The sequence below is a fragment of the Sceloporus undulatus genome, chromosome 2 (genome assembly GCF_019175285.1).
Source record: "Sceloporus undulatus isolate JIND9_A2432 ecotype Alabama chromosome 2, SceUnd_v1.1, whole genome shotgun sequence".
Taxonomy (NCBI): domain Eukaryota; kingdom Metazoa; phylum Chordata; class Lepidosauria; order Squamata; family Phrynosomatidae; genus Sceloporus; species Sceloporus undulatus.
In genome coordinates, this window is record NC_056523.1 from 78,523,411 (window position 1) to 78,537,841 (window position 14,431).

At 39.4% G+C, this 14,431-nt stretch overlaps 1 protein-coding gene across 1 annotated transcript in view; it reads left to right on the forward strand.

Annotated features, from left to right (window-relative positions):
* Nucleotides 1–14,431, forward strand: part of LOC121921501 (TRAF interacting protein) — a 47,194-nt gene that overhangs the window by 22,654 nt on the left and 10,109 nt on the right. Inside the window, exons 8-11 of the mRNA XM_042449673.1 lie at nucleotides 6,223–6,336; nucleotides 7,307–7,394; nucleotides 9,531–9,620; nucleotides 11,901–11,989. Of these exons, the coding sequence (XP_042305607.1) occupies nucleotides 6,223–6,336; nucleotides 7,307–7,394; nucleotides 9,531–9,620; nucleotides 11,901–11,989 (381 nt within the window). The remainder of the gene's footprint in view (nucleotides 1–6,222; nucleotides 6,337–7,306; nucleotides 7,395–9,530; nucleotides 9,621–11,900; nucleotides 11,990–14,431) is intronic.

Below are 14,431 nucleotides of genomic sequence, written 5' to 3' on the forward strand. Positions count from 1 at the left end.
CTTCAAATTTGGAGATAGAATTAAGAGACATAGCTGTGTTATTTATTTATTTATTTGATTTATATCTTGCCTTTCTTCCAAAATGGGATTCAAAGTGGTTTAGAATAATTTTAAAAGAACAGAACTAAAACATTAATTATAAAAGTTAAAAATAAATCCTGCTAATATTAAAATATATCAGTTAAAAACACAGCATAATTAAAACAATTTTTAAAGTACATAAAATTAAAGTACTAGTCTTAGTCTGGAAAACCAGTATGCAGAGGGATTTTGTAGCATCCTTGAGACTAAGGTCTCCCCTATTTCAGGCTCCCAGTGCTGTAGAAACGGGTCCAAAACACGCTGCAGAAATAATTCAGTTTGAGACCGCTTTAACTGTCCTGGCTCAGTGCTCAGGAATTCTGGGAGACATTTTGTGAGACATTCAGCTTCTGCTGTTAGAGAGCTCTGTGCCACAATAAACTACAATTCCCAGATTCCTTACTGAGCCAGGGAAATTAAAGCAGTCTTAAACTGGATTATTTCTGCAATGTGTTCTGGACCTAACTCTCTTTCAGTTAGTCTCAAAGGTGCTACATGATCTCTATGCAATTTGGAGAGAACAATTTAACTTTTAATTCTCCTTGCCCATTGAATTTACTGCCTATCATAATTTAATTCTTAATTCTTTTCCAATTAACTCATGCATATGTTGTCCCAACCCACAGTGAGGCATTGAATAGTTTTTTGACACTACAGCTTTAATTAGAAAAAAAAACAGAATCAGATACTGATTTATTTTGGTCAGTTGAAAGGATAGGTTTGGTTTAATAACTGGAAAATAATGACTGAGTTAGTTGAGGAAAGGAAGGGGTATGAAAATGGAAAGGAAACAGTTAAAATGATCTTCCACATAAGAGGAAAAAAAATAAAATGGAAACAGCGTTCCTGGGGGGAGGGAAGGAGGGGGCAAAAATAATAATAAAGGAAATATGTATATATATGAGGGGTTAGTTAATAGCTGAGGACACTTCTGAGATAGGGTGTGAATAATTTGTTGGTATGTACAGTAATGTTATATTAATCTCATATAATTTTTTTTAAAAGTTTCTTCATCAGTTAAAACAATAGCCATTTTGCAGACATCTCTGATTCCATCAGCTACTCTGTGTGTGTGTGTACCCACACGCAACTAGACTCTGCCCTCTGTATACACGGATTCAATATCAGGGACACCATTTTACTGTATCGTTAAATTTAATGAAATTTTAGTGTCAACTGATTTTGGTATGCACGAGGGTCTTGGAACCAAACCCCAGCAGATACCAAGAACCCACTGTATGTATTGATTTACCTCTCATGCATTGTTGTTAGTAATTACTGTCAAAACAGCTTTTGCTTATGGCAACACTATGAATGATACTGTCTAATGAACAAGCCTGCTCACGTCGTGTAAAACCAGTTCCATGGCCTCCTTGATTGAGTCTATCCATTTGTAATGGCAGTTTTCTTTTCCTACTTTACCAAGAATTATTGTCTTCTCAAATGAGTCGTTTTATATCATAGCCAAAGTATGAGAGACTCGGTCTATTTTGCCTTCTAGGGACGCTCAGGTGTCACTTGCTCTATGACCCATTTATTTGTCTTTTTGGCGAACCATATATTGATAGGTCTCTCCTCTAATATCACATTTTGAATGTATTGATCTTCTTTCTATCAGTTTTCTTCAGTGTCCAACTTTCACAAACAAAAATAGTAACTGGAAATACTATAATATACATAATCTTGGCATTGGTATTCAATTATACATCTCCATTATGATTTAAGAGTAAGCCAGAATATAGAAAAATTTTATTATTTCAGTCTCTTCATCATCTCCTTTAAAGTTGCTTAATCGTCTCATAAGTTTTGTTTTCTTAATGTTCAATTCTAACACTATTTTTACACTGTCTTCCTTGACTTTCCTCAATAGTTATTCCACGTTTTTGAGATTATCAGCTAGTAGCATCTGCATAACTTAAAGTGTTCAGTCATCCAATTTTCACAACTTTTTCCTCCAAGTCTATTTCAACTATCTCTATAATATGTTCTGCATATAAATGAAACAGATAGGATAATAAAACACAGCATTGCCTGCCCACCTTGCCAGTTGGAAACCAGGATGGATAAAAATCATTTTTTTAAAAAAATAAAAATCAGATTTTTAAATTTTAAAACAGATTTTTTAAATTAAATGCTTTTTGAGGAAAAAATCTATCTAAAATTATTTTTATGTATAAGATACATTATGGTCTAAAGGTTATTCATCATTAAATCGAGATTAGTTTTTAATTAAATAACATGAGAATGTATATTCATGAAATGTTTACATTTTTTGATAAATGAATTCCACTAATTCATTCAGAATGTCATGCTCTTCCAAAGGTTTTTGTAAGATTATTAGGCATTTTTTCTATCTGAGGGATATTACAACAGATGCTTAGTTTTACAGTTCTCAGAACTGAATTTGTGTCTGCAGAGATCACAATCCCATGGTTCTTTTGAAAATCTATGTACACAGAATCAACCCCTTCCCTCTTAAGAACTAAAATTCAAAACATTCAATGAATAGATTGTTGGAAGACTGGGAACTGAACAGATCTGCAGAGGCTAAGTGTGAAGAGAGAGGGGCAAACAGTAAAAATGAAAGTGAAATCTTTATAGCAGAATACTGCACATGTCTTTGGATCTTTGTGTGTATAGCCTGAGGTTTACCATATTATTCTTCCCCCGAAAACCTATAATGGCATTGGCAGCAGGCCACAAGAGACCCAATTTAGGAATAGTTCCTCTACCTATAGATAAGACAGGCATGTGTGCAAAATGTAAACACTGAAACTAAAAAATTCAAGGCATAATGAATGAAGTGCTGTGATGAAGACAAAGGATCTTCAGGTTGGTAAACATTCTGATTTCATAATATTTCTTAAAGACTGCCCTAAATTGTAATCTTTGAACAAAAATATATTTGTTATTAATTGCTGCATGTTACTGTCATCCTGTCACTGCACAGGCTACACGATAGGAAATAAGTGATCCCCAGCTCCACAACCAGTTTGTTCCCTTGCCTTGCCCTGGTTAGGTCCCTCTTTTGCTTTATTCACATTATTTTCCTCCTTTAAATAAAAGCCTCATTCCTCTTTCCTCTCTCCATACCTCACTGCTCTCCTTGCTTCATTTCACCCCTACCCCTATTCAGCACAAGGAAGGCTATGGGGAAATCTTCTAAGACTCTAGTCTCTAAATTGCACCAGCTCCTTCACAGGTACATATGCTTAGTGTGGAGCAGCCACGTAGACCATACCACCACCACCTCTTTAGAAGCTACAGCTGAGAGTTCTTTCACTGGGATGATTCTTGCAACTCTCAGAGCAGGATATCTCAGATTTCCTGTGTGGCAAATCCCCTTAAAGTAAGTAAGTAAAATTTTATTTATATACCGCCTTTCTCAGACCAAGGCGGTTTCCAACATTTCACATACAATATAAAATCACAAAAACATAACATTAAAACCTTGTACGATAAAAACAAAAACCCCAATTCATGCCAGCTTGACATGCTGACGAAGGGGGCGAGGAGAGAATACTTCAGGGGTTAGAGAGTCAGGGGTAAGCTTGCTCAAATAGGAATGTTTTTAACCCCTTCCTAAACTGGGTAAGGGAGGCGGCCGAGCAGAGCTCAAAGGGCAGTGCGTTCCAGAGGCTGGGGGCCGAGATGGAAAAGGCCCTCCTAGTAGTAGCAATGAGTCTGGCCTCTGGAACCCTTAGCAATTGCTGCCTGGTTGATCTGAGTGTGCGGGGCGGATTGTACAGAGAGAGGCGGTCCTCTAAGTACCCTGGGCCCAAGCTATTTAGGGCTTTATAGGTAACAACCAATACCTTGTGGCCTCTGTGCTTGTCCCAGCTGGCAGATCTGTGAGACAAGAATGTTTTACATCTGGGCAACAAGGGGGAGGAAGAGGATGGCATGATTCACTTGGCTCAGGAAGTTCTAAAGTTTGGAGCAGGGGCTGTGCAGAGGGTAACTAAGGGGGAAATTATCATTTCTTCAGAATTGTAGTATTCAGCATTGCTAATACAAACAGTCTAATTTACAATCAAAGGCGGGTTACATACCGCCGAGAAGCAGCGCTATCCCACCGCTGCCGCACCGCGGGGCTCCCGGACGCTCAGAGGAAGGAGTGCGGAAATCTCGCTCCTTCTTGGACCCCGGAAGAGGCACCGCAAGTGCCAAAGGGCGCACTCATGGCGTCACTTCCAGTGCGCCACGTGCGGACACAGAGCATCCGTTACGTCACTATGGCGGCGGCCGTGTGGAACAGCCGCCGCCATATTGTACATATTGAATACGTATTAGGGTTAGGGGGGTGCGGAAGCACCGCCCCTTCCTAACCCTAATACGTATTCAATACGTATTTTTTGGCGGTCTATAACCCGCCAAAGTACTGTACAATCAAAGATAACAAGATGGAAGATAGAGGAAGATGAAAGAAAAGGAGGGAAAGGCCATATAACTAATACACACTAACACTCTGACCCTCCTTCCTGACTGTAATGATAAGAAAAATAAACAAGAGGAAAGCAAGTTATTCTACTATTACAGATCCATCTAAATAATTCTTCTATAATTACTCATAACCATAGGCACATATTATTATATCATTAGGTTTCCTATTGCTCAAAATTCCATAAACAGTTTCCAATCTTTCAAAAATTCCTCAAATGGCTTACTTTTTGAAATCTGCATTAATTTGGCCATTTGAGTTACCTCAGCAACCTTAGTAATTCATTCTTCCATTGTGGATACTTCAGTGTGTTTCCAACTTTGAGCAAACATTCTTGCTACTGTTGTCACATTTTGAATAAGTGATCCATATTTACTATACAGTTCTTGATCCATAATGTCTAGCAAACATTTCTGATAACATTATAAAATCTACTTTTCAGAATTTTTTCAATTATCATATACATCTCAGACCAGTAACTTTTCGCTTTAACAAGTCCTCTACAAAAGAAGCCTTTCTTATTTTGACATTCCCAACATTGATTGGAAACATTCTGGGCCATCTCTGCTCACAGTGTTTCTGATCTTAAGGAGACTGAGTGGTCAGATACCCCAACTGGGCTTATTAAACTAATGACAGACTATTTGACTCTAATAATTTTCTTCCACTTTTGTCAAAGGCAGTGCAGGTTCTAGGCCTTCAAGTTCCAGATGCTTCTGTCAGTCAACTTCATCTTCAGACATGGTTTGTTCTTCAGTAGACCTTTCAGGCACCTCCAAGTTTCCTAATGCTGTGCCTTCCTCCAAAGTGCTTCCCTTTCCTTCTGATTTTCATAGTTTCCTGCAGGATGAATGGTTTCTTTCTCTGTGTTAGGAAAGGTATTAACCTCACTCAAACATTTTATGCACTCACACAGGCTATGGACATGCTGAAAATCCCCTTGGTGAATGCTTCAATTCTGGCACTTATCTCAGGGGCCCTGGCCCCCAAGAAAAGTGACTCCCACATGTAAGAATCCCAATGGGAAAAAAGCAGACACTGCCATGAACCATATGCATAATGTCTTAGCCCTTTGCATCAGAGCCTCTTCCATGGCTTCTATCATTGCTAGGGCTAATATGAGCTGGATAGAGAGGACTTTGTTGGATATCAGAACCTTGATGCTAAGACCCTTCATCATTTCTCAAATGTACACGGAAGAAAGAAAAATCCAGCACATCCTAGCCGTGACAAGTTTTGTTTTCTTCTTGTTTGGCCTGGTCCTATATTCTCTTTTTCCTTTGGTTCTTTCCATCTGAATCCAATTTGGCTATGATCCAGAACTGGAGTTGGATCCAGAAGTAAGATATTATCTCTCTTACTTCCTGTCATATCACCCTTGCCGAGCCTGTATTGGGTTATGATGGAACATAACCCAATACAGAATGTCTCCTTCTTCCATACCCAATGTGTCCTCCTTTATTACAGTTTGGAAACTGTCTTAGTTTGTTACAGGAAACTTAGTTAAAGCATATAACTTCCAGTGCTGCAGCAGTAAAATTTCCCATACAAATGGAACACCTGAATGTGCATCTGAGCCCAACTATATTGTGGGAAGAATCCTTGCCGAGAGTAACTGTTCTCATCTGGGTCACAATGGCTAGGTGTCGCTGAATCAGGAGGGGAAAAACCCCTAATCTTTTCTTCTTCATATTTTCCAGGATTGAGACATTACTACACGGTCAGCGTCCTGAGGTGGAAGAAATGATCCGTGAAATAGGTGTGGGGCAGGCAGCGATGGAACAGCTTGCAGTTTACTGCATCTCTCTGAAAAAGTGTGTCAAATTAATAGTTTATTGTTTTAGAGTATATGTGTACTTGTGTGTTTGCACTAACATGCATGTACCCAAGGTGGAAAGAGTGGGAAAAATTAATCAAAAGGCAACACTGAGGTTTGGGGAATATAATAAAGGTGGCATAGATGGAAGATTTCAACAGAGCAAGCACACTATTGTTGCATTAGTGACACATCCGTTGCTGTGGAAACAGCCTTCAGAGTTTTGCAAGCATTCTTAAGAGGTGATTGTTTGATGGGAATGAAGGGGATGGATGATTGTCATGATTCTGAGTAAGGCAGCATGGCCCCTGAATATCTCCCTTGAACAGAGCAGAGTGCGTTATGCAGCTGTGGGTAATAAGTATAGTGCAGTCATCAGTTGCTACAGTGTGTTAGAGATCTTTCTATTTATACCACATTTAATTCACAGCTTGTGCAGACAACACTGGATGGCAAGTGGGTAATCAAAATAATGAGCTACAGCACAAAGTACCTACATTATAATCTGTAACTTCAGCACTGTTTTATAATAGCATTAAATGCTTAGATAAAGACCCTGCTGCATTTCACTTTCATGGAGGATGTAAAACATGGCATGTAACTCCAGATGGTTAAATAATCTTTGGATTTTGATATGATACTTACTTTTTGGTAGTTTTTATCCCTTTCCCAAGTGAAATAGTGTTGCTTTGTGAAAGGATGTTTTCTCACCTGCCCTGTAGTGTGCCAGTGTTTAGCACTGTACAAGTCAATGCTAAAACACTGGCATACTACAGGGCAGGTGAGAAAAGACTAGTTCAGTACTGCTTCCTCACTGATAGCACATGTGTATATGACAGGAACTTTTGCAGCAACTTAAGATGTGAATTGGATGTCTTCTGGCCAGATTAGATTATTGGCTTCAGCTAAGAGTTACTTCCATGAAAGCACTTACCACAGATTAACTAACTAATTTTGATGTTTTCTAGGGAATATGAGAATCTGAAGGAGTCCCGGAAAGCATCAAATGATACAGTAGAGAAGTTAAGAAAGGAGTTGTTTTCTGCTAATCACAAGGTAAAGGGCATACAGATATCCCTGCAAATATGACATAGAGGCATCTGTGTACAACCAGCTAAATTAAAATTATCACCTCCTCTTTTGCTCATCTGGATCTTACCCATATTGGTAGCTACCTCTTAACTAAGAAATCCTTTTACAGGTTCCCTGAGCTTGCTCAGTATGTAGCCATAACATTCATAATTTATACAGCTAGAATAACATTCTCTGTTCTCGGTTATTGTTTTTTAACCTTTTCCACAGCAAGAAACAGCTATTAGTGAAGTGTGGTGTTACACATAAAAATGTGCAGAAACATCATTTACTGTATTAAAACACAATGCATGTCTGTCTCCAATATTCTTTGGTGTTTATATTACAAAGTTAGCACAGAAAACATGAGAGCTGGGATCAGGAACCTCCAGTGTGTAGGTTGGATGCAGCCTATGGAAGTTCTCCATCTGATCCACACAGTGCTCCTTATTTCTGAAAACTGATTAGAGAGAGGAGTGTATTCAGAGCTGTTCATATTGTAAGGATCATATATACTCGACAATAAGTAGAAAAATTTATGCCCAAAAATTGATCCTAAAATCCTGAGTCGACATATAGACGTGTCAGTACAATAATACTGCTTAGAAAGGTCTTGATAGAAGCTCTCCCATGCCCCACTCTCTGTGCCTGATAGTTATCTCTGAAAGAGCTGCAGAGGGGCAGGGAATGTGTGTGAGTGTGTGAAATAATAATAATAATAATAATAATAATAATAATAATATGATTTATTTGTATACCGCTTTTCCAACGATCAAAGCGGTTTACAGCATACATATGCATATACAACAACAAAGCAAGTAACAAAAAAAAACCTCTGCTTCTCTCCCCTCAAGATGGTGGTCGGGGGGAGGGCTCTTCAACTTGGCAGGCAGAGGCCTGTTGTTTCTTGCCTGCTTCTCTCCCCTCAAGATGGTGGTCGGGGGGAGTTGATTCCTTTCTCAATCTGATGTTAAAACCTCTCCCCCCCATCCTCCTCTGGATCTCTCTCCTCACCAAACAAACACCCCATTTAACTCCACTTCCCCCCTTCCCAATCTGATGTTAAAGCCTTCTCTCCCCATCAAACAAATACCCCATCTAACTTCACTTCCCTCCCTTTGCTATCCAGTGTTAAAGCCTTCTCTCCCCATCAAACAAACACCACATTTAACTTCAATTCCTTCTCTTTTCAATCCAGTGTTAAAATCCTCTCCTCCAGCACCAGGGAAGTAATTTTAGGTGTTGGCAGAGGTCCAGAGAAGAAGGAGGCAAGGAACTGGTGTCTTCCCCTTTATATCCTTTGTTACATGCCCATAAGTTATACCCTTGACTTATCCACAGGGCACATCAAAATCCATAATTTTGGCCCCAAAATCTTTCCTCGACTTGTACATGAGTATATATGGTGTCTTTTACAGAACTGAGTCATGTTTCATAGACAGCCATGAAAGCTAAAGCACTAGGGCTTGCATACACAGACTTGAGCTGTGCTCGTAGGCTTGGTGAGATGTCCAATGTTAGTAAGAATTATGTCTGGCTCCACACAGTTTGCTTTGTTTTTGCATATTGCCTCCTTCCACATGCTCAGTATCCTTAGTTCTACCCACTGCTGAGTGGTTCTGAGACCTATTCCAAATCTGGAATTTCTTTGGCTCTGAGACACATTCCAAATTGGAATTTCACTCCTGAGTTGAAAAAAGTTCCCTACCCCTGCCATGGCAGGTAGGTAGAAGGGTGAGAGTGGATTTATTGAAAATGTATTGGAGTAAATTTTCTAGTTTAATTCTGCTTACATCCATTTCCAACTGCTTACAAACATTCTGAATTATTCCAGGTACTGTAAATTAATTTCCTTTCACTGACATCTTAAGCAGTGAGCCACCTTGGAGCTCCCTCTGCAGGTGGTTTCACAATACAAAGATCTTTCACAAAGAACCTGTTTCTACCTAAGGGGCCTTCTTTCAGTTGTCCATATAATTGGCTACATTTTAAAATGCTGATTTTTTTTTATAAAACTCTATTAAACGTAATTATTAAAAATATTTAGAACCTTTAAAACTTTATTTAATGGGCTTCTCATCTCACGTACTGGCCTTCTGATACATAATTTTTAATCTATAGCTACAGAAAACTCTTTTAGATTTGGAGAAAAACGTGGAGGAATTGAAAAACGCCCATACAGATCTGAGAAATGCAGACAGAGAGATCATGGTGAGAATCTTCCTTTGATTTCTAGTCAATGTCTCCTTGCCTTCACATTGTACAATCCAGATGCCTTTGTAACCTTTCTCATAGCAGGAATCCAGTTGAGTCTTTGTTGTTTGATCTATACAGATGGTTCTTGGGAAATCTTTGATGGTTGGGTGGGTGAAACTTTTTGTGTTCCAGGCTTTGAACTTTGAAGAGGGTAAAATTTGTTAAATTGTCTTATCAGTAATGACAACTGAACTGATGGATATTTTGTTAGCTTTGGAGAAGGCTAAGGATGGAAAACCTGACATTGTAATGATTTTGTCCAAGTGGTTAAATCTGACTTTGTTTTTATTTACTGTTTGCGGAGGAATAGCTGGAAATGATTTAATTGATTTTTCCATGGAAAATGATTTGTGAGATTTTGGGGCTCTGAATCAGCAGAGATATGTAGAGGAGATCTGTTCGTTCAGCTACTGGGGGATATTGTGCATGCAAACATTTTTTATAATGGATGGGAAGACTCAGTTTGGTCATGGATTTGGAATACAGTGACCTATAGATCAGGAGTGATAATTTCAAGGGGCTGCGATGCAACATCTGTGTTCTGCCAAGACCCAGAGTGCTGCACCCCCATTTTACCCAACATTCTCCTTCAGTTGTCCACTTATCTCCATTTTCCCTGCTAAAAATACCTGATAGTATTCTGGAAGTTGTGATTAAGATTTCAACCCAGTTTTCTCCTTCTCTCACTTCATTTTGAGCTGTACAGATCTTTTCATTTTTCAGATCTTCATCATTTTTCAAAACTATAATTGACTAGATGATATTCCTGTTTTCAGAAAAAGACCTGTATGACCCTAACTCGGGTAACAGAGGAAGAATATTGGAGGCAGTCATTAATTGCATTCTGTCAAAGCTTCATTGAACTGTTTAGGTAAACAAAATTGAGATATGGATATAATGGGCACAGCAACACTTGAGAGCCTGAAAAAAATGCCCTGGAGGGTGCATGAAGCCTGAGGGCATACTTTTCCCACTCCTGCCATAGATCGTATCTGATAGGTTTCTGAGTCTTCATCTGCACTGCAGAAATAATGCAGTTTGACACCAGTTTAACTGCCACGGCTTAATGCTATAGAATTGTGAGATTTGAAGTTTTTTGAAATATTTAGCCATCTCAGGATTACATAGTATGGAGCCATGGCAGTTAAAGTGGCATCAAACTGCATTATTTCTGCAGTGCAGATGCAATCTATAATACAGGCATGAAAGAACAGTAGAGATGTGGAAGTAAAGAACAAACCTTTTCCGCTATTGTTTTTAAGCCATTTTGTTCCAAAAAAAAAAAAAAACCCTGGAAAATGGATGATGTGATATTTTCTTTTAGAACAATTTTTTAAAAATACCAAATTTAAGACAAGGTTTTCTTATATTTACTTCTGTCACATTATTTCTGAAAATTATGTAGCGAGTAGACCTTCAGATAAAAGTATGTGTTATATCTCACATTATTACAATTTCTGGTCTTGGTTTCCTTTTCTGATTTCTTTTTGTTGGAGTGAGTGCTTGATGTTTGGTTGGCACTGTAGAGGAGAGGACCTGGGGAGACAAAATAACTTTCTTTGCTTTAGTTATATTGACAGTTTCTTCTGGTGTTTTTTAAAAATACTGCTTTTGTTTTTCTCTGCTCCTTATAAATGGACAAAACCAAAGAGGTTCCTTATAGTTCAAATTGAGGGCTTTGAGGTCCCATCCTAACAAAGAACATTTTTAAAAAAATTATTTGTAATTCTTTTCTGAATAAACAGTTCTTATATCAAACATTATCACTTTATGCCAGATCAAGTTATACAAAATATGTTTTATGTTACTGCTATAACAAAGTGGTTTTCAATCTTATACTATTGCATTTTTCAATTTTTCAAAAAAAATAAATCCTTTTTTTCCTCTCCTCCCCCCCTGGTTTATTTCCAGAAATTTCACATCTCTGATGGACATCTCTTTCTTCACTATCTTGAGTTTGAACTTTGTGCTCTTCATCTAGGGCTTGGGCTTAGTGAAAATCACTTTTGTAATTATGCATTACCTGCCTTAGAGTGTATTCCACAACTTTGTAAATTAGTTGGCCGTACATAATTTGATGTGGCACATTTGCTTGTTGTCAGTAGTTGGTAGTAAGGGGTTATTTCCACCTTTCTTCACTACAAAATACTTGGGGGGAGATCTATCTATACCTCCCCAAGAGGAAAATCTTGATCCTTGTAGACAGTCTGAATTTTTCTTTCTTTCTTTCCAAAGAGTTTGAAAAAGAAGATAGGAGTCCTGCAAGATACCATAAAAGTACCATCACTGAGCAGTGAAACACTCAACCGACTTGTCTCTGAAAGGTTGGTTAAAGAGATTAATAGGATCTGATATTATCAGAATTTGTTTATACCAAACAACATACAAATATTGAGCATATCTGTTGTGTTCAATGCATGGGATTTCTTCATTACCAAATTCACTATATGTATCCATCTGGCTCAGTAATGTCTGCCCTGACAAAGAGTTTCCAGGTTTTTAGCTAGAGGTTTCCTCTGCATCACCTGCTTCTAATCTTTTTAATTGGATTTTGTCACATTTGATTATACATATATAAATACATATATTCGTTCATTTATCTGTATCAGCTCAACAGAACTGTAGTGAAAGGCCCGTTACAGACGGGCACCCTAGGACGGACTCAGTCCGTGCTAGGGTTAGAAAGGGGAGTCTCTTCCAGATGCCCCTAACCCTAGCACAGACTGAGTCCGTACGAAATGGCAGCAGCCGTTCCACACGGCCACCGCCATCTTGACGTAGCGGACGCTGCGTCCACACGTCGCACCCCAAAAAATGACGCCGCAAGTGCACGCTTTGGCATTTGCGGCGTCTCTTCCGGGGCGCAGGAAGGAGCACGATTTTCACGCTCCTTCTTTGCAGCGTCCGGGAACCGTGCCGTTTGGCTGCTGCGGTTCCTGGACGCTGCAACCAGCAGTGCCGCAAGACTGCCCCTTCTGGGCGGTCTGTAACGTGCCAAAGCTTGTAGCTATTACCATATAAAATGTTTTTGGGATAGTCTGGATGGTGGAGATGGCGTTATGCTTCCACTGAAATCTCAGGTTCACATCTTGGTTTTACTCCGGGACTCAAATCTGAGCCTGGATGCCCAGATTTCAGCAGTGGCCAGGAGTATATTTGCACTGTTAAAACCTGTGCACCAGTTACTTCCATTTGTGGAGTTGTCAGATCTGGCTATAGTGACATGAGCCTTAATTATATCCTGTTTGGATTACTGTAACACACACTACGTGGGGTTGCCTTTGGAAACTGTTCAGAAACTTCAGCAAATCTAAAATGCTGCGCCCAGGCTGCTGACTGGGGATGATTACAGGGAACATATAACCCGGTCCCCATTGCTTCAATGCCTATCTGTCTGCTTCTGGCAGAATACAAAGAATTAGTTATGATTTTAGCAGAATTTTTTTTTTTTAAAAAAAATGTGTAAGCCACTTTGAGACTCTTGCTAGGAGAAAGGCAGGGTATAAATTGGATGAATGAACAAATTTTCTTAAGAATAAAATTCCTATAAAAATGTGAGTAACTTTAGAGGATATGAGATTCACCAGAATATTACGTCAGGTATGGAGATCCCAAGCAGCCTGGCAGTCATTTCAAATAATCTAAATTGCCAGCATATATTAGTAGATAGCAGAAGGGAATTTACTCTCTAAATTTAATTTTGCTAAATTACAGGAGCCCCCCCCCCCAAATTCAACAGGTTAGGAACCACAGTGTTATCAAAAAGCAGAAATCATCAAAGTACGGAACCATTATGTGCTCTGTCCCCCTAACCTATCTAATAAGTAGGGGACAAACTTTCCCTGGAAAAGAAGGGAACACACACACACACACACACACAGAACCCTTTCCTTGAAGGCAGGAGATGGGATTTTCCTCTCTCCATTCCCCCACTTTCCACACTTCCCAATGGCATAAGCTGACTACTCACATTCTGCAGGAGATATTTCTGCCCTTCCCCTGTCAAGAGAGAGAAGAGAGCAGAAAGGGACCAGACATGATGTGGTAGTGAGTGAGGGCAGTGGACTGGTTAAGATGGAGACATACACACTGAGCAGAGTTTGGTGATATTCTCCCTCCCAAACCTGTCCAGCACTAGGGATGGAGATGGAGAGGCTGACGGGACCAGTGAAGGTGCATATGCAATATGCCCATGTACAGTAGGCAAAAAACTTTACAGAAAAGTTCCATTAATTTGACCAGGTCATATTGAGGAGGTAGCAAGCTTGTTTTCTGCTGCTCCAGAGACTAGGACCTTGGGCAGTGGATGCAAGCTCCAGGAAAAGAGATTCCACCTCAACATTAGGAGGAACTTCCTGGCAGTAAAGGCTGTTCGACAGTGGAACAAACTTCCTCGGAGTGTAGGGGAGTCTCCTTCCTTAGAGGTTTTTAAACAGAGGCTAGATGACCATCTGTTGGGGATGCTTTGATTTAGATTTTCTGCATGGCAGGGGTTTGGACTGGATGGCCCTTGCAGTCTCTTCCAACTCTACGATTCTATGATTCTAGGTGTCTGCTGTTTCTGTAGGCAGGTCCCAAGCAAGCTTCCATGCTCAGCTTGGTGCCTTTCCCCAACTCTCAGCTAGTTTTTTAAGCAGTGCAAGCACAAGGAGTCCCATATGAACCTGATGAAAGAATGGTCCCCTCATCAAAATAATGGAATCTGATTTGAAAGTGTTGAAAGAGCGAGTCATCAAAAATGAGCTATCAAAAGGGAGAGGATGCCT